Source organism: Cuculus canorus, chromosome 3 (assembly GCF_017976375.1).
Source record: "Cuculus canorus isolate bCucCan1 chromosome 3, bCucCan1.pri, whole genome shotgun sequence".
NCBI lineage: Eukaryota > Metazoa > Chordata > Aves > Cuculiformes > Cuculidae > Cuculus > Cuculus canorus.
Genome location: NC_071403.1, coordinates 88,558,190 through 88,586,079, shown reverse-complemented (window position 1 = coordinate 88,586,079; position 27,890 = coordinate 88,558,190). Strand labels below are relative to the sequence as shown.

Genomic DNA, 27,890 nt, shown 5'->3' with positions numbered 1-27,890 from the left:
TGTGGCCTTTCTTTTTTAATAATGTTCTAGGAACAGGGTACAAAAAAAAGTTAATGCATTAATTTTTATGACATACAATAAGCACATCCTACCTACACAGAATATACTTCTCTATATATTATGAACAGACATATAAAATAACTTGTCTCAGTTTTTCTTCACAGTAGGAGCTCAGCTTATATAAAGTGACAACAGGAACTGGAACAACATGCCACTCAAAACCAACAACAAAACCCAGAAGAGTGTGTGTGTGAGTGTTTAGGAAAAAGTAAGAAATCAAGGGATTTCTGCCAAAATCAGGTCTTGGAAACAGAAATTTCATCGATCATGAAAGGTGTGGGGGGAAGATCTCTTGGCCCCGAGTACAGGCTCTGGAGGAGATTGAGTGTTACTGTGTGGTGACGAGCCCCTCTGTGTTTTCTGCTCTTATGATGGAACATCTACCTGACAGTGCAGGGTTCTTATCTCTACAATAAGAACCGGACCAACTTCCACTGTGCATAATGAGAGTAAACATATCACTTCGCTGGAATGACAAGCGTGACCATTGTTCAAAGAGAAAACACTATCCACTGATTCTGAAATGTTCAGTGAACATGGGAGTTGTGTTCCTGCCTTCCAACCCACCTACTGCTCCCTCCTCCTGTTTCCCTTTGGGCTGTGGTTCTCATAGCCACACTTGCAGAACAACTCTCCTCTAGGGACTGAATGGGAGGTAGCAGTTATTGGGAATTCTTAGTGCCTCTTCCACAGCAAACAATAAGGAACTCCAGCTGCCCAATTCAGAGACATTTCAGATTTTATTTTTATTTCTTTTTCTTTATGGACAAGGAAATGCTTGTGAAATTTGCATGTAACAGAGAATCACGGTTCTTACAATTGTTAACTCTTGTGTATGGTATTTAGCATTTTAGTGTGGGCTTTTGTGAATTAGGAAGTGCTCATTAGTTTGGCCAATAGCTTGGAGACCTTGTGTTTTTTTATTCTAGTCTCCTGAAGACCCATTGAACAGCAGAAGGTGCAGCCAAAGCTCAAGAGTGATACTGGCAGTTACAGATTTCTATCAGTGCCTATCCACTCTCAAAAAACACAGCCCACTTCAGTTTTAATTCTACTCCTGCTTATCACATTCTCCTAACCTCAACATCTTTTCTTTACCTTCATATTTATCAACTACATTAGAAAGCAGGGACATTACACTGGAAGAGTTAATTGCATATCATCATGAAGGACTGGACTTTTTTGTTCTGCTTTAGTTTTTTTACTTTATACAACAAAACAGGTATACATCCATGGGTGATCATGCATCTAAAGATATAACTTAAGTAAACATATTTTACTACATTTATTTTTTTCCTCTTCCCTGTAACTTTCCTTTCACTCTGTTATTTTCCTTTTGGATGGAGGGAGAAGATGGGAAGGGAGCTCATTTGGCAGCTCATGACCCTCCAACTTAACTTTAATGAGATGATTCGCCAAGGCAAACTCTTCATCATCCAGCATGCCATCTTTGTCAATGTCAGCCAGTTTCCATATCTTGCCCAGCACTGTGTTAGGTAGCTTAGACCTTACCATCTCCTTCTTTGCATTGGCACCAGTTATTTTACCATCAACAGGCGAGAGTGTGTAGAAGATCTCATCATACATGGGCTTGTCCCTGGCCACCACCCACTCGGCATCATCGATCCCTTCACCAGCGCCTTCGCCATAGCCATGGCCGAATGGACCATGCAAGGTGCCCTCAAAAGCTCCTCCCTTCACCATCTGGGTTGGTCGCTGTGACTCTTCCTGGCGTACAAGCACCATGAGCTGGGCAATGTCCATTGGCCAGCATGTCTTCCACAGTCTCCAGCAGCCTGCCTCTTCAAAGGCTGGAACTTGCTGAAGTCCTGCGCTTGCAACTGATCCTTAAAGTGGGACAACATAGCAAGAGATGAGTGACATGGCTGTGCACAGTTCAGTAACAGTGTAGAGTGGGATATCTGTTTGCTGTTTGGCTCAAAAAACTGCTATTGCAGAGGAGTGGGGAGCTCATTATTCCTTTCTGATAGCCCTGCTCCTCAACATGTGATGGGAGATCACAGAATCATAGAATAGTTGGAAGGGACCTTAGAATCATAGAATGGGATGGAATGGGAAGGAATATCATCTAGTTCCAACAACCCTGCCATGGGCAGGGACATTCCACTAGATCAGGCTGCCCAAGGCCACATCCAATCTGGCCCTGAACACATCCAGGGATGGCGCATCCACAATTTCCTTGGGCAACCTGTTCTAGCGCCTCACCACTCTCATGGTGAAGAAATTCTTCCTTACATCAAGCCTAAATCTGCCGCTCTCTGGTTTATAACTGTTTATAACCCCCTCGTCCTATCACTAAAAGCCTCTATGAACATTCCCTCTGCAGCTTTCTTGTAGGCCCTTTTCAGGTACTGGAAGGTTGCTATAAGATCTCCTCTGAGCCTTCTCTTCTCCAGGCTGAACAACCCCAACCCTCTCAACCTGTCCTCGTAAGGGAGGTGCTCCAGCCCTCTAATTGTATTTGTAGCCCTCCTCTGGACCTGTTCAAACACTTCCATATCCTTCTTATGTTGAGGATTCCAGAACAGTACTCCAGATGAGGTCTCACAAGACAGGAACAGAGGGGCAGAATCACCTCCCTCGACCTGCTGGCCACGCTTTTTTTGATGTAGCCTAGGATACGGTTGTCCTTCTGGGCTGTGAGCGCACACTGCTGGCTCATATCGAGCTTTTCATTGACCAGCACCCCCAAGTCCTTCTCTGCAGGGCAGCTCTCAATCACGTCATCCCCCATCGTGTACTGAAACCGGGAATTGCTTTGACCCAGGTGCAGGACCTTGCACTTGGCCTTGTTGAGCCTCATGAGGTTCTCACAGACCCACTTCTCCAGCCCATCCAGGTCCCTCTGGATGACATCCCGACCTTCTGGTGTGGCAACTACACCACTCAGCTTGGTGTCATCTGCAAACTTGCTGAGGGTGCACTCAATCTCGCTGTCAAGATCATTGATGAAGATATTAAACAGCACCAGTCCCAGCACAGACCCCTGAGGGACACAACTTGTCACAGATCTCCATGTGGACTTCGAACCATTGACCGCTATTCTTTGAATTTGACCATCCAACCAATTTCTTATTCACCGTACTGTCCACCCATCAAATCCATATCTCTCCAACTTAGAGAGAAGGATGTTGTTGGAGACCGTGTCAAAGGCTTTACAGAAGTCTAGATAGATCGCATCGGTCGGTTTATCCGTGTCCACTGCTGCAGTTACCCCATCATAGAAAGCCATTAAGTTGGTCATACAGGATTTGCCCCTAGTGAAGCCCGGCTGGCTGCCATTAATCACCTCCATGTGCTTTAGCACAACTTCTAGGAGGATCTGTTCCATGATCTTCACAGGCACAGAGGTAAGGCTGACAGGTCGGTAGTTCCCAGGGTCATTTTAAAAATGGGCACAATGTTACCCTTCTTCCAGTCACCAGGGACTTCTCCTGACTGCCATGACTTTTCAAATATCATGGAGAGTGGCTTGGCAACCACATTGGCCAATATCCTCAGGACTCTGGGATGCATCTCATCAGGTCCTGTTATAAATGTTCAGGTTCCTCAGGTGGTCACGAACCTGATCTTCCTCTACAGTGGGAAGGGGTTTACCCCCCTGGTCATCATCTTGCTGTCCCATGACCCAGGAGGGGTGAGGAGAGTGGTTATCAATGAAGACGGAGGCAAAAGAGTTGTTAAGTACCTCAGCCTTCTCCTCGTCTCTTGATACCAGGTCACCATTCCCAACCATCAGTTGGGGTATGTTCTCTTTAACCTTCCTCTTCTGATTGATGTAGCTGTAGAAGCCCTTCTTGTTAGTCTTTACTTCCCCTGCCAAGTTCAGCTCCAGCTGCGCCCTGGCCTTCCTGACATCACCCCTACACAACTGGGCAGCGCCCCTATACACTTCCCAGGTTCCCTGTCCCTGCTTGCACTGCCTGTGCAGTTCCCTCTTATTCTTCAGTTTAACCAGCAGGTCTCAACTCAGTCACACTGCTCTCTTCTCTTTCCTGCCTGATTTTCTACACATAGGGACTGAGCGCTTTTGCACTTCATGGAAAGCATCCTTAAATATTTTCCAGCTCTGTTCCACTCCCTTGTACCCAAGGACAATGTCCCAGGGGGTCCTACCGAGTAACTCCTTGAAGAGCTGGAAGTCTGCTTTCCTGAAATTTAGGGTCCAGACTATGCTCCTCACCTGTCCCATATCCATCTGGACCGTGAACTCCACCACTGCATGATCACTGCAGCCCAGGCTGCCTCCAATCCTAATGTCACTGAGGAGTTCACTGGTATAAATGACCATCAGGTCCAGTATTACATCTCCTCGGGTGGGGGTCTCTATCAGCTGGACTAAGAAATTATCTTCAACGCACTCCAGGAGTCTCCTGGATTGCCTACAGCGTGCCGTAGATCTCCCTGGCTGGCCTTGACCTTAATTAAATTCTCTTTAAACCCTACAGAAAACTTCTCAGCTTACAAAAGAGGGGTAACATGGTCCACAGAGGGGAAGTGGTTTACTCAAAGGACCAGATGATGGCCATATGCAAGTAAGACTCCTCCTTTCCAAGCCACATAGAAGCAACCACCCTGAAGATCGAATTGTTCAAGGAAAACTAGCTGTGCAGTTCTGCATTCTCTTCTCCTCTGGATTCAGGGAAAGAGATGCAACTCTAGCAAAAGACTATTTTACTCATCATCACACAGTTCATCTTTCAGATGCCATAAAGACAGTAGGCATGTCTGCAAAAAGATGAGCATGTCTTTACAGCACACCTCAGTTTCTATAATTTTCACAGCTAAACAAAAGTGCTTTCAGCGGGGCCTGTAGATAACTCTCTTTTAAAAAATCCGAAATGACCTACAGCTTTATCCTTCTCCCTCTCCTCATTAAACTCACACTAGGTTCTGATCCAAGGTCCTTTGAAGTCTTTGACTTACATGGGCACTGGGTCAGGTCTGGTTCTGCAAAACAGAAAACCTGCTTTTCTGCTTAAAATAGAAAAGAGGCTTTAAGTTTTCAGAGCCTCCCTTCACTCTTTCTAGAAACAAAGGTTGTAGTAGAAGACAAAAAATACAGCTCTTGAGGACAGCCATGTATGCAGGCTTTTCAGGATATAGCTTTCCTTTTAATACAAATCAGCAGCATTCTTAGGCCTGAAAAATCTGAAAATGGAAAGTGGATTAAAAATAAAAGAAAAATAGAAGAAATTGGCTTTAAAGTGCTATTTAGACCAAGATTTGAGAAATGAAGGCAGCTATAGCTTCATATGAGCTTTATGTTCAAAAAGTGTTCACATCCAAATATAGCCTGCATGTATTTAGAGGCCCATTTTAACATTTTAACAGGCACGTTTTACAAGCAACAACTATCAACATCTGTGTGGCTTATGTCATATTGTCTGCGGTTACTCTAATGATCTTTCCTTGGATGTCTGGTGCTCCAGCCAAGATGCCACTGCTTACCTGCATTTTTCTCAGGTTAGGGAAGTCTCCTGGTGAGATCTGATGCTCCCGTTCAATCCGGGCATAAATATCTCCCAAGTTGTTAACAAGTTCTTTCTTTTTATTGTCTTTCCCAAACACTGAGGGCATTTCCTTCTTTAGGGAACTGATGATGTAGGCATGAACCTGAAGGGAACAAAATAATATGGAAATAAGAAAAGCGTTAAAGAGCCAATCAGAAAATTCTTCCAAAACCAGAGCATCTGTGCCTAGGAGTCAACCTCATCTTGTCCCACTCCAAACAGCAAGCTCAGCTCCTCAGCTTGCCCTTCTCTGCTGTGTGCTAAGTGCTGCTCAGCTCTCTGGCTATGCTGAGACAAGGGGAGGACTGCGTATGTGTCTTGTCACGCAAAAACTACCATTCATTCATACTCACTTCCTGGAGGGAGTATTTTTTATTTTTTTAATATTTTTTTCTTCCACTAGGCCTGGCTTTCTGGAGGGAAAAAAACCAACAAACCAAACATACAGGTTTTGGAGCTCTTTAATGTGTTAGTATGAATAAGAGCCCTTTAGTTGTGTGACATTCTGGCTTGCTCTCTTTTAATGGTGGACCAAGCGTTTTCTCTCAGAAATGAAGACTCTTGCCCAGAAAGCTTTTGTGTATCTTTTGATCTATTTTCTCAATTGATATGGGGCTTTTCCCTGTATTCTGAGAGGCTTCACTCAGCTCATTTCAAATATTCACAGATGGAATATCTGGCAGTGCCTATTTTTCCACATTCACGGCAGGCTTATTTGCTATTCTTGTGTGAGTGTCCACCTTCTTTGCATGCATCTAAGTCAGGCATCTCTCTTGGCTAAGAAAAGTTAAGGCAAAAGACTTAGAGTTTACCAGTTCTCCTGGTGTGTGATTCTGACATACTGAATCGGTCCTAATTCTCAAGTTGTTACTATGGAGCAACTGCTTTCCACATTTCCTCAAGTGCTACCTGCTTTGATCTGTGGGTATCTTCCTCATTATGGCCTGTCATGATTGATGCACAAAGCAAGAGGTGCTTTCTTCCTTGAAGTGCATTGAACTAACATGCTGAGCCTGAGTGAAATTGGATGCAAAAAAGAGTGGGATTCACCAGCTCTGAAAGTGGAACTGGCGCAAACCACTTCCTCGCAGCCTGCATACTGCAGACAGCCCAAACAGAATGCTTGGGTTCTTTTACATCAACACACACCTTGGCTAAGCGTGCTCGCTTGATGAGATCATTCAGCTTTCTCAGGGCTGCATTGCGGGGCAGGCTCTGGATATCCCTAAATAGGTCCTGTTCCTCTGCCTCAAACAACTTGCGGTTGTCGGGGATGAGCAATGGATGGGACCAGAAAGACCCAATGTAGACCCTGATGACCTCAGGAGTGTTGACTATCTTCCCCAGGGACCACATGAGGGCACCATACACCCGCATCAGCTGCTGAGTCTCGATCTGGTCTGCCTTGTTGAGAACAACTCTCATCTTGTCCTCATGGTTCTTCAGCGCCTTGATGACCTCAGAGAATTCATCAGAGATGTCCAGCTTGTGTGCATCAAAAAGGAGAATGATGCGGTCAACCCGCTCTGCAAACCACTCCAATACAGCAGCAAAGTCATAACCTGCGAGAGATGGAGGAAAAGCAGAGAGCTACACAGCTTGCATTTTCACCATGGAAGCAATAAGTCAAGGCAACTTTTTTTGGAGATGCTTGCAAATTTAATCTTGACAAATGTCATTGAAATCTCATGTTTTCTTGTCAGGCTGCCATGTGTTTGAATTGCACCATGACTTCTACCAGCCTTTTCCGGGTGGGGGATGGAGTAGGGGAACAGAGTCATGCTTTCTAGGGCACCTTGTGGCTACACTGATGGCTACAGTGATGTCCTGTCACAGTTTGTGTGGATGGTTTCCCTCTGGCAGTAGTGGAAAAGCCACTGGCACTCTGTTGTGGCAATAGAGGCTGGAACGAGATGGGAAAGTGTCTGCACCTGACACTCAGCCCATCTTCTAGTGATTCAGTAAAAGCAGGGGCTGATTATTTTTTTAAAAAAGGAAAAAAATAAAAGAGGTCATATTGTAGTTTTGGTATTAGCTGATGACTTAAGAGACTGTCCTTGACCTCTTGATCTGCTCAGGTCTCAGGGTTTATTCAAAAATATCCTAAGGTGCTCTGATTTTATCATGTATCAAGCCTGGATCCACAGTACCACTTAGAGGATATCTGTTCTGTGAGCCTCTCTTTCATGAGCAAAAATGTCACTCTACCCGACAAGAAAAGGGAATTAGTATTTGGTCAGACATTTTGTATGTTCCCAGCCGCTACAGTAACATACAGTAAATGACAAGTGTCAGCATATGTTTCACGAAGACCTGGCAGAATTATGCTATTACACTTCTGTCAAGTCAGACAACAGTCTTTATGCTGACTGTGGGAAGGTGCATGATACCTGACACAGCATAAAATCTGCCTGCCTGTAACATTTTTAAGCCAATATAATTCATGACTGTGCAAGTAATTGCTTCAGCACTTCTTACCATGTAGCTACTCTAATGGTTGATTTTATGTTTGGCTTTTCTTGTCTGATAGTAAGCGCACTACTGGATATCCTGCCTTGTAAAACTGTGTCCATAGCTACTGTGAAGGTGGAGTTTGAGTGGCATGGAATAGGAAGATCAAGAAATGCTGAAAAACCCAAAGCTGCTGCTTTGCACCAGATATCTCATGGTTTGCTGTCACTACTGCTTTAAATTGTGCTGCTGCTTTTAGCAATTCACCTCTTTCCTGCTGAATTTCAGTCACTGGAAATTCCTTTCTTGTCCTTTGAAAGCTGGTGTTATTCAGAGGCTGAAAATTCACCAGATCACAGCCCTCTACAATGATTATGAATCAACCGATAGATTGGCTTTGTGTGTCTGAGGACAGCATCAGGAAATGGGAAAGCTAGCACAGAAAACACTGACTACCTAGAGAGGGAATAGCTCTTGGAAACGAAATGAGTACCCACTCCAGGGAGAAGGTTTGGAGGCTTAGTCTAGCCAGTCACAGTGATGTCCTGCCTGAAAGCCCTTCCAAGTCCAGGGAAGGAGACTATGTAACAGCAAAACAGGAGGCAGCCCACAGTGGACAGGAGGATGGTGACAGATGGCTATAAAGCAAAGGAGAAGGAAGGCAACACAATGATCAGAAGAAAACTAAGCGAGAAAGGGAGGGAGAAGTGATCAAAGTTAGGGTTGTGGCTTCACATATTTCTAAGAATCAAAAGAGCCAGAAATGCCACTCCAAGACTGGTGTCATATTGCTAATGCTAACATTTATATTAACCAGTACTTGGAGTAGCAGACTGTGGCCTTCTGCTTTCATGTTGTTTATTACAGGAGTTTCAGGGTTGGGAAGAGACCCATAGACTGACAGTTCTCTTGCTTTATGTCAGCGGAGACAGACTAGTTTGAGACAAGCGGAGTAAAACTGATGAGCACATTGTTCAGAGTGAAGCGTCCTTATGACAGCCTGGTTTAGCTTCTAAGTGCACACAACAGAACTTAGCCCCTCTTTACATATTTCTATGTGGACCGACACAAAAAGCATGAGACTAACCCTATAGCTTGGGAACCATGAGTGGGAGGAGAGAGACAAAGAGATGGTTGTAAACTGTAACATGTCACAGAGACAAGACTCAACTTGATCGCTTCACTGAGTGTGAGTGGAAGTGTACTCACATATAGATTTTTTCTTACGCTTGGTCAGAAAATGTGAGTGTGTGCCAGCTCGCAACGCTTGGTCTGTGAAGCAGATTATAGCTAATAACAGCTTGAACACCCACGCATGCTGAAAGAATACATGAAGGGCATAAATAATGAAAATTGATGAAATACAGATGGGCATAACTATCTTTCCTTGATGAAACATACTTAGAGTATTTCTAGAGAGCACACTGGACACTAAAATAGATAAACTGATCAACTGTTGAAAATTGGACAAAAATTAAGTATTTGCTAAATGTTAACAAGCAGAGCATGCATGTGGAAGCACAGCCCTTTCTATCTGTGCAACTATTTAATCTCAGTTCTTTAGCATTTTTTTTTTCTCTTTGAGTTTCAGAAATGCAAAACATAGCAGTCATGATGACAGCACTCCCTCTCCCTCGCCTGGAACAAATCATGGTTTGGTCTTCCTAGAACCCAAATATATTTGTGTTTTTGTTTGCATCCTGCTTTTAGGTCAGAAAAGTTAGGCTTGTGGCTTCACATATTTCTAGGAACCAAAAGAGCCAGAACTGCACAGATTTTATGCTCAATTTTGTGCTGCTCTAAGAGGAAATGCTGAACTATGTGACCACAGGAACTGAACCTTTCAGCGGAACAGTATGCGTTTGTGAGACTGTGATAAAATCTGGCAAGTTGGCAGAGTGGCACTCTGTAATGGAAGTGAACAGGGAAGTCAAAACTAACCAGTGCAGTGAAATACAAAACATAAGCAAACATTACCAGTGGGGAGTATTATAGCAAATACTTGAAATGCCTCCCTTCTAGAGGCCGCTAGGGTGGATGCTTTCAATTGCACATCATGCTGTTGCTAGCAAAAGTGACAAAACTATTCAGAAAAGAAGTATTTTTTGTTGCCATTGTACCCTAAACAGCATTACATGAAATTAGAGTACATCAATTGCCTTGGTATTTGCTTTTTCTTCCAAGCATGGCTATTTGAGACACAGTCAGTCTGAGAACTCTGCACTGCCTAAGACTGTTGTCCAATTAGTGTTTTTCTTCTCACTGTCACATTGCTAAGTGATTAAATATGCCTGGTGCAGAAGCCACTGCTATTAGGAATTCTTCCTTCCTGAGAAAGAGAGCAAGGATAGTGTGTGCTTTCCTGGGCTATGGGCAGCCTGGGCTGCACTGCAGCCAGCTGAATGGAACTGGGTGGGAAGCTGGAAAAAAGCTAGAATAGTGCACGCTAGAAATAAAGCTGATAGGGAATGATGCTGCCAGTCGTCTTCTTCTGGCTAGGACCTTATGATCATCACTAACATGGGAAAGGAAGGAGATGACATATACAGAGTGAAGTTGAAGTAAATGTTCAGGATATATTCAGGAAGTACTAACTTGAAACAGAGATCAAATACAAATCAGCCTGGGCAACACTGAACATGGCAGACTTGGATCTAATTAGCTCAGGACAAGTGTAAGTCAAGACTGATGGCTAGCAGAGTGTGTAAGGCTCAGTCCCTCAGGGAAAGCACTGATACAGAAGCACATGAGTTGCTGTTACCAGGTGTCTAAATCAGCATGGCAGACTGCTCAAGATGATGAATTATGAGGAAGTCCTAATTCCTGCGCTGGCTCTGCAGTACTGTATGACCTGATCTGTGCTATTCTCCTTTGTCCTCATTTATTTATGTACAGTTATTCTTTTCTCATCTTCTCTCCCAGTAGGATGGCCTGGACTCATTTATGGGACACCAGACCAGTGTTTTGCAAATGGGCACCACTATTTTTATCAAATTGTCAAAACAGCCAAAACTGTGCTGCTTTGGTACAAATATCTCCCCTATGGGCATCTCCATAGCCTGCTGTTGCCTTTTGCTAAGCTGGAAAGAATAAAAGAAAGGAGGACATAGAGCAAGGGACAAGGCAATCTAATCACTGGTTCTTTCAATGTGGACATAGATCCATGCCTTAGTATGTGAAAAAGACCAGAAGAGAAATGGCTGTTCTCTAGGCAGGGATAACACAGAAGCAGCAAAGGGCAGGATGCTTTACGCCATGACATGTCAGAAACACTTGCTACCAGGCCTGTAAAAGAAACCTGTATATCCTAGGGGGTCTAGCTACAACACTTGTGATACCATGGATGCCCACCATGAAGAAATGCATGAGTCACAGGAGCTCAGTAGGACAAGTCACAGCAGGCAGCTCCTTGACTACACTCTATCAAAGCAGCAACAGCTGCACCAGGGCTGGTGATCTCACCGAATGCCGAGAAGATGTGGACTTCAGCTATGACAGACTGCGTTATTCTCAACTGCTTGATTATGCTTAAACCTTCAGGTCTGCTACTAGGAAACTTAATTGGTTACCTTGCAGGGGGAAGGTGGCCTTCACAATCCTGTGTGTCCTTGGAAGAGAGCCAGCACAGAGCTCCATTTCTCAGGATTACACTGCATTCCTTGGAGGAAAGCTTGCTAGTCATTTGCAAAGCCTTGCTGCCGGCTACATGAGGCTCACTGCTGACAGCACTAACATTGGCACACTAGTGCCTCTGCACACTACCTGTCCATAGATATGCTGTCATGCTAGTCTTTCCAACAGCAATGAGGCAGCGAATTTAATTCAGGGTTCAGTTCAGACAAATGAGAAGCTTCAGAACTTGGTCTTGGCCCCATAATCATTCCTTTAAACCCAGTTTCCTCACTCCTGCTCCTTGAAACATTGATGCAATAACAGGAAAAACTACTGCCTTGAAATTCAGGGCTATAATGCGGTCCTCATGGATTGCTAAATTTTGATATCATGGCATTCTGCTAAACCAGCAATGTATAGATTAGCTAATGCTCTTGACATCTAATAGGAAATGAGACAGACTCGTGATGTTCCCAGTGAGAAGAATGTCCTATTTTTAGAAATGCTAAATGGGCTCATGGAATGGGCATACTGGGAACACATCTTTTGCATCTTTACTTTTCCCCTCAAATTTATAACAAAGCTGCTTTACTATCCACTCCCTTCCCTGAACTTGCATCACAGGTACTCTAGTCTGAGGGTCTTAAAACCGATCACTGACAGATAACGCGGACAAGAGCTCCCCTGTTCCCAGCACTTTTAAAAACACTCCAAGTGTCTGTTGGGAAACCTTGTTTCATTCCCAAGTGAAATCTGAGCAGGCTGAAAAGGTACAGTAGGGCAGCAACTGCTGTTGCTGTGTCATCAGTTTTTATCACTGTCTTATTTTTCTGCCTAGAAACCACATTATTGCTTTTACCTTCCTCCCAAACCAACTTGCTAATGAGGGCAGCTAGCTCATAAGCTTGGTAGCAATGGCCACAGTCTCACGACCTTTTCTTATTCCTCTTCCATGGCACAACTCCCTTTCAAGCACCAGCTTCCTTGAGAGAAGCTCAAGCCAATGCCTGGCAGCAGCCCTTCATAAACATAAGCACCTCAACACTCTTGACTCTTCCTTGCTTCCTGGGCTGGATCTCCTGCAGATGGAAACTGCTGGAGTTCTCCCAGCTTTAGCAGAGCTACACAGATTTAAAACAGATGAGGATCTTGTCCTGTAGCTACTGAAAGGCCACCCAATGTGGCCACATGAGCAGTTTCAGGCTATCCTGGATATAACGTATTGAGATTGTGATTGTGACGTATTGAGATTCCACCTACCCTTTACTGGGTGAACTGTTGTGATTAAGTCAGTTGACAGCCAGATTGTGGAAGCCTCTTATCTGGTTAGAGATGTAGCAGAGCAAATTTCTGGGATGACAGGATGATGGGTGTGCTCCATTTAGAGTTTTCAACTTCCGGCAAAAGGGTGGAATGAGCACATACTATAGTCACAGGTCCAATGCACAAGCACTTAATTGCTTAATTCTGAATACTATTCCTTCAACTGTGCCCAGATGTCTGGACAGGCATTATTGGTTAAGATCAAAGTGCTCCAGTGACTCTCCTAATAGCTCACAGCTGTGCATCAGTGTGTTCTGGCATTGCTGGCATTTACTAGAGTAGCTATAGGAATGGGACATCAAGGCCTGGAAGGCTTGGTAGAGAAATTTTGCAGAAGGAGGAGCAAGAAACGCCAGTACATTTTGCAGGAGAATATTTTTAGTACTGGAAAATAGGAAAAATAGGATTTGAGCTTGTGAGGAGATTTGGGAAAGCGGTAATGGAAACTTTTTGGGGGACTTGAAATGTGTCCACTTTGACTCATGACATCTTTTTTTTTTCTTTAAAAACAAAAATACTTCCTCCTAAGCAAGTTTTTTTTCACAGTGATAGCTCCACTAAAGAACTAGTCACTTTCAGGTGTGGTTTTTTTGACTGAAAAAATATTTACACCCTGTAATATAACTTTCTGTTTATCTCTACTTTCAAACACTCTCTGCTGAAGGGAGGAACACTTGCACAGCATGTTTTTCAAATTTCTGGTGAAGGCCGGTGCAACTTGCTACCTCTTCTAGGCTGCCTGGAAGAAATTTATGATCCCTTAGCACTGCAGAGACCCATGTTGGAAAAACTTAATGTGAATTTTCAGCGAATTCTAGCTGTCCTTTGTAGCTATATTGACACTTCTTCGATTAAGGTCTCTGTGGTCGAAGATATCAACAAAAGAAACACCACCCAGCTCTATGCAAGATGGCTGCTCTATTAAAAGAGAAAAGGAAGTTTCCAAGAACAATTTCAGTGCAAAAATGCATTATAAAAGTGAGAAAGGCATGAATTATCAGAAATACAAATGGACAGTACACCAAAATATGGGAAAGGCCACAGACGCTACCACCTTACAGGGTAAGAAAATGCTCACAGATATTAGGTTTAAAGTATCAAGATGTTGCCCACTTCATAGGATTTCCAGATTCCTCACTGCAATAAGGAACCAGGGGGCCAATGGCTCTTAAGCCAAACCCAGTCCTGTGCTAGATTTAGAAAGCCTGAACAGTGCAAGTAACGTGCTAGGTCAACTGCAAAGAAAACAAATTGATTGCCATGGGATCCTTGCCTATGGCTAATCAACAAGGCACCAAAAGCAAGTATTTCTGCAAACCACATATGTATTAATTGACTCTGGTCAATCTGTGCTACTGGGAAAAAATGGACCGTGACAGAGGTACCACTGATGTTGACAGAAACCTTCCCTGAAAACATTTAAATTCTCTATACCAGATTGCAAACGAAGTCCAAAGAGAAATGGGTGAAGTCATGTGGCTTCTCTGAGAGGCACTTGCTAGCATTTCTGTTTGCAGCTCGTACAGCCTGAGGTGAAATTCACATAAAATCCTTTTGGTTTTTACTGCCAGTTGGAAGACTTACCTCTGCTAATTCTCTGTTTTTCTCCAGAAAGGATGCCTGGTGTGTCAATGACGCTGATGCTTTCTAACACAGGATTAGGTAGCTGTGCACAAACGAACCTGTGAAAAAATAAACGTGTTTAAAATAAATAAATTTTAAAAAAAGGTATTTATGATGAGCTGAACATCACAGGCAGCATGGGATAAGCCAGGGTCTGATCTCATTTACAAGTCTTCAGTTGGAGCTTGGAGCTACTCTTGATTTAAAGGGATAAGAAAGAAGACTACGCTGAGCACCTTCTCCATTTTGCTGCTTCTGGAACATGGGTCTCAGTTATGACCTATAACAATGTTTATTGGGGGGAGTGAGAGGTGGTTTTGTTTGTTTGTTTGTGTTGTGGCCCCAAAATTGTGAATTATGAATGAAAATGTAGTAATCCAAACGTTTTCATTTGCTGTTTAGATTTTAGCAAGAAGTTATACTTCAGGATTTTTGGTCTCTTTTAAATCTGGTCTTAAACAGATAGAAAGTGTGCTATTCTTGCACCACAGGCAGCATGAGATCTTAAGAGGTCGCTTAGTCTCTCCTCGAGCCTCAAGGCAGGATCAATCACATATTTGTCTAAAGCGTTAATCAAATCCGTAACAATGCACACTTACCAACATTTGCTGAAAGTTTACTCCATTACTTAATTATCCTTACATCAAAATATCTTTTTTTTAACTTCTTATCTAAAATCTCCCACACTACAATCCCTTTCAGTCTCAAACACAGCAGATATGGAAAATTATTTACTTGTCATGGTGTATACTGTTGCCAACCAGTCTTTCCTCTAAAGAAACAAGTCTGGGTTGTGTGTCTGTCCTATCCCCTGCCTCGCCCTCCCTCCTTCAGTTCTCTCTAGCAGCCTTTCCGGCTCATCTCCAAACCCCTGAAGACCCTTGCAGCTTTCCTTTGGGTCCTCTCAAACTGTTCCATATATTTCTTCAAGGATGATGCCCCAAGCTGATGTGGTACTCCAGCTGTGACCTTGCCAAGGGTAAACAGAGTGGATAGATTGCTCCTTATCTCTTACACATGACAGTCCTGTTTATGTATCTCAGTGAGATGTTTGCTTTTTCTACAGTAGTACGACACCATTAACCTACATTGTTTGCAATTCACTTTTCTCCCCTCTACAGCCCTATTTTTTAGGAACTGCTCTTTAGCTACTTCTTCCCCATTTTGTATCTATGCAAATGACTGCCTAAGAAGAATAACTTGTGCTTGTTCTCAGTGGGTTGCTATTTCAGCTGCTGGTAACAACAAAAGGCAGTAAAAGCCTATCCACCTACATAGCTCCTGGTAACATTTCATGCTATAAATGTATGTGTATGCATACATATGTATATTAATAGGCTGGTGTGACACCCAAGCATTAAAAAAACCCATGCTACTGTGGGAGGAAGCAGAACCACATAGAGGATGGAGGTTGGCACAGGCGCCACTAGGCACATTCAAGGCAGACAAAGCCCCTGCAGCACTCTGAGTTGCTGGTTCTCCTGAAGTCCCCGCAGCTATGAACCCCTCCAGGCTATGCTACAACTTCACCCAAATGACTTGGTTGGTCATCTACTTGTATGACTCCAAAGAGATTCTGGAAAAGGAATTCTCATGGGTTAGTTCAGCGTCTTCTCTCCAAAGCAGTCAGCTATTTCAGAACACATACTACAGCCTCTCTCTCCCACATCCACAGTTTAGCAGGTGGCAACAGGAAGCATATCTGGATGTGTAACACCTCAGGAAGAAGCAAGGGGCTGACTGGATTCTCCTCTAGAGCTCCAGGCACAGCAGCAGAGAACAAAAGATTCAGAAGGTCACGTTACCCACCTTTCCAGCCAGCCTAGGTTTGTTCTCCATTAGCTCTGAGCATTCCTTTTGCTCTAATATTAAATGGCTCAGGCAAGGGAATTTCCCACCAGTTTCTCTAGGGCAAGTATTGCACAGATTTCAGATATAAGTCAGAGGCCAGCATGAGTAAGTGCATTCTGGCACTGTAGGCAAGATTTTTAAGACTGTTGCCACCCTGGCAGAACTGTGGAACCTCAGGGAGCATGACCTAATTCTGTTTGGAGCCATATGAAGAGAAGAACATGGTGCCAAACTACTTTCACTAACTTTACAGGCAGAACATGCGGATGAAAGAGGAGCCTGTTACACATGATGTCTCCTGCTGCTGACAACACAAAAGTGGGATTGACTCCACCTTTGCTTCCTAAGACAGAATTTGGGGTGGCAGAAATTTTGCAACAGAAACCAGTATGATATTAAGGTAATGACCGAGCTTCCCGATTTTGCTCTAGGCCCTTATTGCCAAATAAATCCTCCTGGTAACAAGGTGTAATCTCTCTATTGGTATCACTCCAGTGCCGGGGTACTGCCTTCATTCCAGAGCTGGAATGAGGAAAACAAGCCTTTCTCTCAACATCCAGGAATGACCTGAGGCAAGGAGAGGACAAGAGAGAGGGTAAGAGCATGGTACACAGAGCTGCTATCTTTTCAGCTTTATCTCTGCCCTAATCCAAGAAGGTATAGGCAGGTGCTCCATCTACTGGGCATGAAAGGAGGGAGGAGACAGGCTCTGTAAAGCACAGTTAGCTGCTGTCTCACAGCCAAATCCCAACTGCTTCAAATCCTGAAGCTTCCCTCACTTCCTAGAAGGCAGCAGATCCCAGCCTCTCCTGAGAAGGGAGTACCACCTCCCAGCTGTGCCAGCAGCGGGCTCTGCACCCCTCAGGACAGGTGCCATGGGCTGCTGCTTCTCAGCTGGGACCATCATGGTCTGTGTGAACTGTACTGCTTTGAGCTGCTCTGTTCCACTGGTGCCCACAGTCATCATTACCTTTAAGCACCTAAGGTTAAAGTGGACTTGCCCGTGGTCACTCTCTCATCTTAAAAGGGTTGCTCTTGGAGATTAACTCTCCCTTCTTAAAATTTCCTGTTTGCAACCTCCTAGCTGAGCTTAGTGCCCTAGTAAATGCATAGCAGCAGCAAGATAAATGCAATTGTCTCTTGCCAAGAAGCCAGACCCACAAGAGGGTTAAGTGCAAGTGGCTTGATCCAGTCCATTGGGTGCACCCTGACTTACACCTGCTAAATTTCTGGCCCTCCGAGTCAATTCCTGCATGTACTTAATTTCCTAATTAGTTAGGTATTACCATCTACATTTTCAGCACTGTAATGCTTGCATTGCTGACCAAGTGTCCCTCAGCATGTCTTCCTCTGCCAGTTTAGAAATCATCACCTCCTTTTCTTTATCTGTCAGCAGAAAAGGTTTAATTAGCTGTTGTAGCTTCTCTGCATTGCTAAGGAGGGCTGCACTTCTGCTATGGCTGAATCACTGCTGTACCCTTCTGCCCTGCTGTCCCCGCAGAAGAAGGAGGAGTAACAGGAGTACAATACGATGCAGTGACCTCAGCTAATGGACACAGAGATGCCTTGCTGTATTAGGCATAGAATGCTTTCAGAACACATGAATCAGTGCAGTGCTGGCGTATTTGCCTTCCACCCCCCACCCCGGGCCTTGCTCCTGATGTTTCTTCTCCTCTGTAGTCAGCAGTCTGTTAGCTGTGGCTGTTCCTGGCTATCAGCAAAGCTGCTCTGAACAATGTTCTATTAATCCAATATCTCTGCACTCCAGGCAGGAGGCCTATTATTTTCATAGGGCAAAACACCTTTCTCCCCTGATGTAGGGAGTGGGCAGTCAGTCACCTGACCTAACTGTTGGCTATGTGAAGCTGTTCTGGGCTCTCAAAATCTCTCAAAAATATGGAAAACATTTCAAAGTCTCTCTGGTGCAGGACCATGTTTATATATTTGAATGATGAGCCTGTGTAGCAATCAGATACTGCTTTCTGAGGCACTCTGAGGTTCTCCGCATAGTAGCAACTGCAGCTAGGTCCCTCTTCTCTAATCAACCTTCTCCCCATGCTTCTCTGCAGGCCCCTTCCATGTCTCACCACAACCTACACCCATACTCCCGTGGTCAGTGCTGCATTCTCTGGATAGACACTTGCAAAGCCTGGAAGTTAGAAAGGAAGCCAAAGCCCAGCTCTTCGGGTTATTTGGCTGAGCAGCTGCCATGCTTGCAACGTCTCCCACACCGTTTTAGCAGGGAAGGCGCCAATGATGGGCGTAGTCGGTTTCTTCCCATCTGCCTGCTGCAGTACAGTTTGTGCTCATCTAGGATATGGGTGTGTGCTTCTGGCTTCCTGCAAGGCCAAGATCCAAAATTCAGTATGGTTGGGCTGGGTCCAGGGGGTGGAAAGGTTACATTCCTTATGTCACATAGCCACCGTCCAATCCCCCTGCTACAGTGATTTTATGGCAAAGACATTAGAGCTGTCATCAGTTTGCACCTGAGGTTATATATAAGAGATATTAAAATGGAGAGAGCCTAGTTTTGTTATAATAAGGACATTCAAGCAACATTTAAAAACGCAAGAAAGCGATGATGTGCATATTGTAGCAGTTACCCTTCTCTACTGATTTCAGTGGCTATGTCTGGTTGGACTACTTAGTTTCAAAACTGAACTGATTGCAGAGTGGAAGAAGATAGGAACATAAAAGCAAGTGAAAGTGTAATAAACATACTTGCCTCTAGACTCCTACATGATGAGCTTAACGGATTGTGCTGAGTTTTCTGTTTCGTTTGTTCAAGTAAAATGAAGGTTTGTCCCACTTGAATCTGTTAATTTGCCCTGCACTGAGCGACTGAAGTGCACCCAACAGGACTGGAATGGCTTTGCATCAGCCATGTGGATGGGGAAAAAAGGAAGAATAGTGCAGTGCCTTATCCCTTTAAATTACTACCTATGCTGCTCATCAGGTTCTAGCTTTATTCTCCAGAGCAACTAAGTTCTTGAGCACTGACCTGTTCAAAAAGGCATTGCCAAAAGCGTTGAGTTTCCTAAATGGTTTTTTAGGATCCACCACCAATGCGTTTCCAGGAACAATTCCTTCCACATCTCCTTGCATAACTGCTATAAATGAGTCAGTTGTAGGCTCTGGTCCGATTCTCATACCTGGGAAATCCTGCTCCAGCAGGTACCTGTAGACAAAAAACAGTGTGTGTGCATGAGACATGAGCTGCTTAAGTCCTGAAGGAGTTGTATTGAAGATCGCAGTGTCATTATGAAGCTCAAAAGTATGGATCCTTCCAAGATTATTTTAGCACTGTCCTGAATTGCTTCATAAATGTTGTGGTAGCATTTTTAATGAGGATTCTCACATGTAAAGCTTTCTTATTTCAGGTGGATTAAAAAGATTGAGAAAATTATAGCTGCTGGGAAGATATTATCAGGTTTGATCTTTTGCTCTATTTTGTTCCTCAAGATATTTGCAATAGACTTGGCATAACAAAGTAAAAACAGCAGTTCGCTGCTATCAGAGCTAATCCCAAAACCTTACTGGCCTTTGGTGCCAATACAAATTACTTCATTGCAGATCATTTCAGCAGACTCATCCAACTAATGTGCTTAGTCCCCAGACCAAATGAGTTGCTCAAATGACAGCTTCTGTACTTGACTCCTGAAGTCTCAAGTCTCCCTTCTTGTGTGCTTCTGCAATGCAGCTACAGGTTTGTATTAAAAAATGCTCAAGCATACTGAACATTAAGCATGTGAGTGGCAGAGTATACCCCAATGTCTATTATCAACCTAAACAGCACAGTAAGCACAGCAACCCTTACTATTTCCTAAGCCTCTAGCAGCCTCCCTGAAAATACAGTTTAGCAAATTTCAGGGAAGACAGTAATCCATGGGGCTGTAAGACTTCGAATAGGACCCTGCCAAACTCAGGGTAGGTCAATGGCATGCATGGGACAATTCCATTTGGCAGAGGAAGGAGCCAAATGCCATCAGAGGTCAGGGGGGTGTGTGTGTGTGTGTGTGTGTGTGTGTGTGTGTTCAGAATACATCCCATCTGTTGTAAGACCATTGCACCCATGTAGCTTACAAAACGGAAGTAGAACTGGTCTAGCCCTCAGTATGGGATGGTGTAGAGCCACATGACCTAGTAATAAGCTCTGGATTGTTACATGAGGAACATAATGACTGTCAGGTTATGGAAGTCAGTATAATACTGTGTTGCTTGTTGCTAGTAGATAGCTGGCACTTCCTCTTCCATTGCTTTGACCTAGTCTTTTGCAGGTAGAAAGTAGAAGCTGAAAGAAAATTATAGAATTGCAGTGATGTTATAAGTAGATTCAATGGATGGGGAAAAACAAAATGGAAGAAAGTCTTGAGGATTTTTTTATGATTGAGACTGGTGCATTTAACAGCAACTGGTACACATAGGTGTGTCTTATCAGAGAGGGTAAGTTCTCATGTGAGGTACTACAGGACCACTAGCATGAAGGCTTGTGAAAATTTTTCAGGGGTTCCTCCTTTCACCATCATTTTAACAGAGGTAGTCACCATCCAGTGTTTAAGGAACAACAAAAGAGTTGTGCTTGTTCAGCAGAGGTATTTATTGACACCATGTTAGCAAATGCATCTTCAGTTGCCAACAGGTAAGGCCAATCAACTAGATCTAGAGGTAAACCAAGCAACTTTACACCTAGGATGCACTAAAAATCACTGCTACTTATCTGACTTGGTACAGATAACAAAGAACGTCTCCAGCAAGAATAATTCCAGCAATGATATCCGTAATTCCTTTAGGAGATGACCACTCCCTTTTCTGGTATTTTATCATTTATTTTCTTATATCTTTTATTTAAAGAGATTTCAAAGTCCTATGCTCACTAGCATGCCAATAGAAGTGACTTTTCTTAATGGTAGCAACTCTAAGATGAAACAGCAGCTCACAAGAGACTAAATTATTCTTAGAAGCAAACAGCCCCATGCAGGGGTTCCTCAAACTTTCCTACAAAAGTGGGTCATTACTTAATAGAGGCAGACCACAGCTAACGCTGGTGAGTGCCACCTCCCTGGCTGGTGATCACAATATATCTTCCTGGCAGCTACAGTAACTTGTCTCCAGAGAAGCAGCTGAGAACAAAGATGAGCTACTTTTCTCCCACTAAGGGCTCTGTAGACCACCATACGTTCTTGGCTCCATTCCCTGCAAAGCTCTTTACACTGAAACAACCATTTGGTAGGTTAAAAGCCACTTGGCCAGACTCTGGAAACCAAGCTCATCAGGCCTCCTTGGATGGCAATGCAAAAATGTTAGCCCTCAATGGATGCTGCTGCAATACTAGTTACTGCTATTTGCTTTCCTCTGCTCTGGCTTCGTAATCCACTTTTGGTCTGACAGTCTATTTAGGAGTACTAGAGATGGGCATTCACTGAATCCATAGACACAAATAAGCTCTCCCTTTGCGAATACTAGAGAGAAAAGAAATGGGTAGTGGCGAAAACAATTGTCAAATGCAACAACTGAAGTATTTTTGAGAAACACACCTTACTCCTAACACCAAGTTACAGCTTTGCCATAACAATAACCTGTTTGTTTTTCACAGGTTTGAGATGCACAAGTAATATGATAGCTTTTGAGCAAACAGAAGAAAAAAAGCCTGGGAAGTTTGTTTGCCATTTATAGACAAAGCTTCCAAGAAAGGCTAAGCAACAGCCCTGCACCTAATAACAATGCTTCTCTTCCAGCCACACTACTCAAAAGAATTTTATCACAGCTCTATTTAGCTAATATTTCAAAGCATTTCTGTGTTAATTTCTTGTAAGACTTAAGCCCAAAACACTCCGCATACAGAAGTAGCTACAAGAGAATGACTGACTTAGTGTGCAACAAGTGGTAAGAAATCAGATGTGTGTTTGCACTAGTTAGTATCATAGAATCTATTTTTAAGTAAGGCTTCTCTGGAAGATTTGGGCATACTGTGCAGCAGAGTGCCTCTAATGCACAAGAATCTCACTGTACACCACACAAATACAAGGGGATTTATTGACACTGTCTGATGTGGAGGGAGACACTTCTGCTTGGCAGTGACACAGGCTGTCTCTGCTAACAAAGGCAAACTAGAGAACACATGCAATCAACACATTTGTGGGGATTTCTAGGAGAAAAGAGCAAACAATAGCTGTGGAAAACAGTCACAGACAGTAAACAATTTCCCCTGCCAGTGCAGCATGCCTTATTCTAAGCTGCAGAACACCTTCAAGGGCCTGGGGCAGTAACTTCCAGCCAGCTTGGGGAAGCCTGCAGAGAGTACCAGGCAAGAGATGATTTTTTTTTTTTTTTTTTTTTTTAAATATGGCTAAACCGCTTTTTGGAGAAATGGCTGGAGTTGGTGTGTGGCTGTGAGTACCACGCTGTTTGTCACACTGCAAGCTTGTCCCCGCTCCTGGTGAGGGAAAATGGAAGAATGGCTGCTTTAGTGCTAGCCTGGGTAACGGTAGCCGTTTCCAGGTAGGTTTGGAGCTGCATAGGTGCCAGGTGAGAAGATCCCCGTCTCTCGGAGTGCTGCATACATGGGAGAAGGGGCCATTTGCTCATGATGAGTCATGCAGGAGCCCTGCAGGATGTTATGTGGCAGCAGAGGTGATGCCTGGCAGGAAAAGGAAAAGGGTAGAGCAGGAGGATGTGGTGACAACTGCATGGTGCAGAGACGAAAGGTTTAGGGCCACATGAGGAGGTCACACCAAAGCTCTGTGTGTAGCCAGTGACAAACAGCCTAGAGAGACCAGGACATGTAAGTGATTAGTTGTAGGAAAAAGAAGTAGCTACACCAGAAAAGCAAGCCACGTTGACAGTCACTAGGGCTCTCTGGCAGGCTTGTCTATTTTATTAGGAAGATGGCTGGACAGAGGCCAGGATTATTTAGAGAAAAGACCATAGACTCCAAGGTAATTAGAACAGTGATGTTCTGTGCCGTTCTCCCACCTTTTTACAGGAAACAAAAAGCAATAACGTTGCAGCAGTCTCCAGTGGCATCCTGTTGCGGCTGGTAGATATTCCCAAGCAGAGGTGTTGCCTTGACACCACAGCTTTTTAGACCTCAGCCCTACAGAAAAGCCTCAGCCAAATGTATGCTGAGGAGAGAAAAAGGAGCAAGCAAGAACAGAGGCTACCACAGGAAGCAGGAATGCAAAACATGCAGTTAACAGCATTACATCTTTCACGTAACAAAATAAGGCTCAGTTATCTCGGCTCCTGAAAGCCGGGGAGAGAACAGCCTGGTTCCACTGAAAACAAAATAGTATTCTGGTCTCACTACACTAGCTTTGACCCACACAATCCAACTCGTCTCCCTCCTCCCTGTCTCAGCCTCTACAAATGTTTCTCACTGCTGACCTTTACTGCCTGCTTTCTGCCATCAGCTCCTGATAAGAGAGCAGTCTCACTGCAAGATGCTGCAACTTAGATGCTTCAGAGCCTTTCATTTCTTCCTTGTTTCACCTCAGTTTCCCCAAGAATAAGGAAAGATATCTGGAAGACAAACACACCTCAGGTAGGTGACTAAGGTCCTTTTTTTTTTTTAAATGGTGTACCGGAATCCAGATGAACTCTTGACTGAGTTCATTCCACATCAGTGTTTAGTGGCACTAAGTTATCTCCCCAAATAGCATAGCAGTACAAGCAGGATGTAATACGTTTGGAGTGGATACACAAGGATAACACTAATTATTCCCCATCCTGACAAGATTATGTTAGAGATATCCAGAGGCTGTTTCTTGCTTCACTCCAACACCAAAACATAGTGGTTGTTTTCCCACCCACTTCCTCCCCAAGTCCCATTTAAATCCTCCCTGCTCTCAGTTTTGGCCCTTACTCACCTTCCCACATTAACTCTGGATGCTAACCTACTGCTTATCCCATCTGTCTAATGACCAGTGCCTGCAAGCTCACACTGGAAGCCTATTATAAGCAACACTGTTTTCTGGCACCTCCTGTCTTTGTTCAGTTGATATCATACTGGAGTACTAGTACCTCCTGATGTAAGAGGCCCTAGATTCTCCAGAAGTTCTCAACTTTGACCTTCTTGTGCACTATTTTACACAAACAAAAACTGTCGTCCCAAAAGGTCTTCTCAGGTCCATTTTGCACTCTTGTAAAGCAGAAGCTCCTGGTCTCTTCTGTTTGATCATAATACCTGGGTAGGCTCAGCCAGGCTCTCTGCACTGACAAGACTGTGATACAAAGACACAGGCATGAATGAAATGCACTGGTTGAAAAGAGGTTAGGAGATTGCTGACAGCAGAGTAAAGGAGTTGCTGCCATTCTACAGAACCAAATCCTCAATCTTCTGCTTTTGCCTGGAACATGCTTTAGGGACCCAAACTTTTTGTAGAAGGAGCTCAGGCTTACAGAAGAAAGGACTTCACTGAACATAGGAGCAAAGACAGGAAGTCTCTGCCAAAAACAGCATGCAGGTGAGACTGCTGGGAAAAGACAATGCTAGGAATCCAGAAAAAAAACATTAGGAAGAGATGTTCTAGTTACACAACAAATAACCTCAGGAAGGGATATTCCGCAATCTCCTCGCTTTCAGAGCAAGTTCTCTTCCGACTGTCAGTAACGCAGAGAACAGAAAAAACATTTCAAATAAGTTTGGTACCAAGTCACAGAAACAAGATCTGGGCTGGAACCAAACAACTGTGTTATCCAAGCTAGCCTCTTTAATTTTCAGTGGAGCAAAACCCTTTCCTATCATGTGTCAAGTGCTTCTTAGGGTCGTTCATGCCCCTTAACCATCTACTTGACCTGCTCACACAAGAAAAGGCTTTTCACTCAAGCTTTGTTTGCCAGGTACATGACAAGGTGGCAGAACTGCATTCTGTTCTTGGCTCCTGGCTGCCGCATTAAGTAGCGGGAACACTATAGCACACAAAAACCACCTCTGCATTTCTCAAGGTCACTCCTGAAGAGGTATAGTCAATTTGATTTACCTCTCTCCTCTCCACAGTTCCCTCCTCCACCGTGAAATACTGATAAAACAAAGGGCTGGCTGCTTGTGGCTTGCATGCAGATTTATGCTGGGGTAATTCCACAGATTTCAACACAGCCACACCAGAATTCAACTGGAATTTAAGACTAAGTTATGAATCACATAGGAAATGCAGACAGCACAGCTTCAGCTATAATCCCAAGAGAAAGGCTAGCAGTCTGGCTGAGGATGGATTCCTGTAGCCAAATTCAGCTGGGAGAGTTTAACCCTCTCTTCGACAGTTTTATATCAAACCTGCTGCTGGCAGCTGCTCTTTCTTTACAGTAAGGAATGAACTTGCTGCTCCCCGCATCTCACCAGAGCAGGACACAGTTAAATCAGGGCTTACTTTTAGAGTCCCGGAGACAGGCAGGTCTCTTGTGCACACACTTACACCTAAGCACACGTGCTTCTCAAACTAGGCTCTGAGCGTTGCCTTTGGGAGCAGTGCAGAAAAACAGGGACACAAGCCTGAGACAGGCCATTACAAACCCAAGTGCCCACTTTAAGGTTCCCTAGGCAACAGGTTGCCTCACCACCCAAAACCGACATCAAGCCGAAAAGAATGACCATTAGAGGGGCTACGCTGACGTAGGCAGACACAAGGATCCCCTGCGTGAGGTTTCCTGAACCCTTGCACTTTGTCATGGCCCCGAGCGACTCGCGCCTCCACGCTAATGCCCTGCCTGCACTTCTCAGCCCTGCCCTAGGCTGCTTTCCGCCACGTCGGTGTTTCACGGGACATCTTATTTACCCTGTCCCAAAGGAACAGTTCTCAGAGTTTGAGTGGAAGTGGCTTTTCAATTGAAAGTTGCGGATGGGTACTAGGGACACAGGACGGGGAACAGAAGAGGGACCCAGGTGTAGAACGGGTAGCAACGACCCCTTCTGCCTCACCCACGACCCATGGGCTTCGAGGGTGCATACACATCCGGGAGGGTGAGAGGCAGACAGACAGGTTTTACCTGATGAAGGTCGTCTTCCCAGTGGAGTACTGCCCCACCAGGAGCACCATGGGTTTGTTGTCGAAGTCCGCATCCTCCAGTGCCGGCGAGTGGAACTCGTGGAACTTGTAGTGCTCTTCCAAGGGGAGCAGCTTACTTTTGTAGAGCTTTTTCAGGCCCTCGCTGACTGTCTGAAACACCTCCGGGTCCTTCCTCCGGCGGTCATCTGTGCCCAGCCAGCTGAACATCTTGGGGCCGCCTGACGCCAGGTCCGCAGCGTCTGCCGAGGCCGGGACGCGAGACGCCGAGCAAGGGAGGAGCGGCACGCTTGGCTGCCGGCGCGGGCTACCCCCTCATGCCCTCTCAGGCCGGCGGCGCTCGAGGGACGGTTTGGAAGGCCTCGGTCCCCTCCAGCACCCACCTGCGAGGGCCGCCTGCCGCTACACGACCCGCACCGTCGGTTTAAGTCAGAAAGCGGTCCCGACGGGAACCTAAAGAAGGTGCTTCTCTTCGCAGCCTCCTTTCACGCCGCCGGCTCCCAGTGCGGACATACCGCGGAGGCAGGGCAGGAGGGACGGGTGGCGACGGCGGGCCCTGTTTAAGCGCGTCCCTCCAGGAAATGGGGCGGTGACGGAAGTCAGCGGCTCCTGGCGGTCACCGCCCGTGAAGCTATGCCGGGCAGCGCCATGTTGAGGTGGGGCACAACCCGAAGGAAAGTGGAGGGGGGAGAACAGCGCCTAGCTGTCCCCTATGGCCCGCTGCGGGGAGTTGCAGGCTGGCCGCCATTTTATTTTCCTTCTCCCGTGACTTTAAAATAATATCTGCCTGCGCAAATTTGACAGGGAGTCGGTTGTTTCTGAGCACTGCCACCCTTAACCTTTCCCCAAGCCTTGACGGCACTGCTGCTGCCCCTCTCTTCTTGGAGACTCACAGCGATGAGTCTGGTAGTGCCCAGAGAGCATTTAAGCAAATGAGACAGGCAAATTAACTGTTGTCTCCCCTCCTTTATTCTTCTAGCAATTAGGGCTGGCAGGTCAGCTGCTGAGTGAAGGCTGTGGCGCTCATACTAAAGTCTGCAGGGGTTTTCCAGTGGCAGCTCGTGGCTCAGCATGTCCCCGTGGTCAGCTGTCAGCTGTAACACTTTACTGCCAGGCTCTCCTCACCACTGCAGAGCAGCTAGGACCTGGGCATTTTTCCTGATACATCTCCAAATGGCTTTTTCACTTCAGTTGATCCTGTCAACAGTTGAACTGTCTACAACTGCTTGAAAGGAGGTTGTAGGGAAGTGGGTGCTGGTCTCTTCACCCGTTCGCTGGAGTGATAGAGTGAATGGCCTCCAGCTGTGCCAGGGAAGATTCAGTTTCATTAGGAAAAATTTCTCCACTGAAAGGGCTATCAAGCACAGGCTGCCCAGGGAGGTGATAGAGTCACCATCTCTGGAGGTGTTTAAGAGATGGGTAGATGAAGTGTTGAGGG

At 44.9% G+C, this 27,890-nt stretch overlaps 1 protein-coding gene across 1 annotated transcript; it reads right to left on the bottom strand.

Annotated features, from left to right (window-relative positions):
- Positions 1 to 3: 3 nt before the first annotated feature.
- Positions 4 to 27,044, bottom strand: EHD3 (EH domain containing 3). The gene is given in 8 exon segments (XM_009569746.2): positions 4 to 1,821; positions 1,823 to 1,861; positions 1,863 to 1,907; positions 5,533 to 5,697; positions 6,744 to 7,156; positions 14,565 to 14,662; positions 19,456 to 19,632; positions 26,436 to 27,044. Coding segments are annotated over 8 exon segments (1,608 nt in total). The 5' UTR covers positions 26,663 to 27,044; the 3' UTR covers positions 4 to 1,377.
- Positions 27,045 to 27,890: the final 846 nt, after the last annotated feature.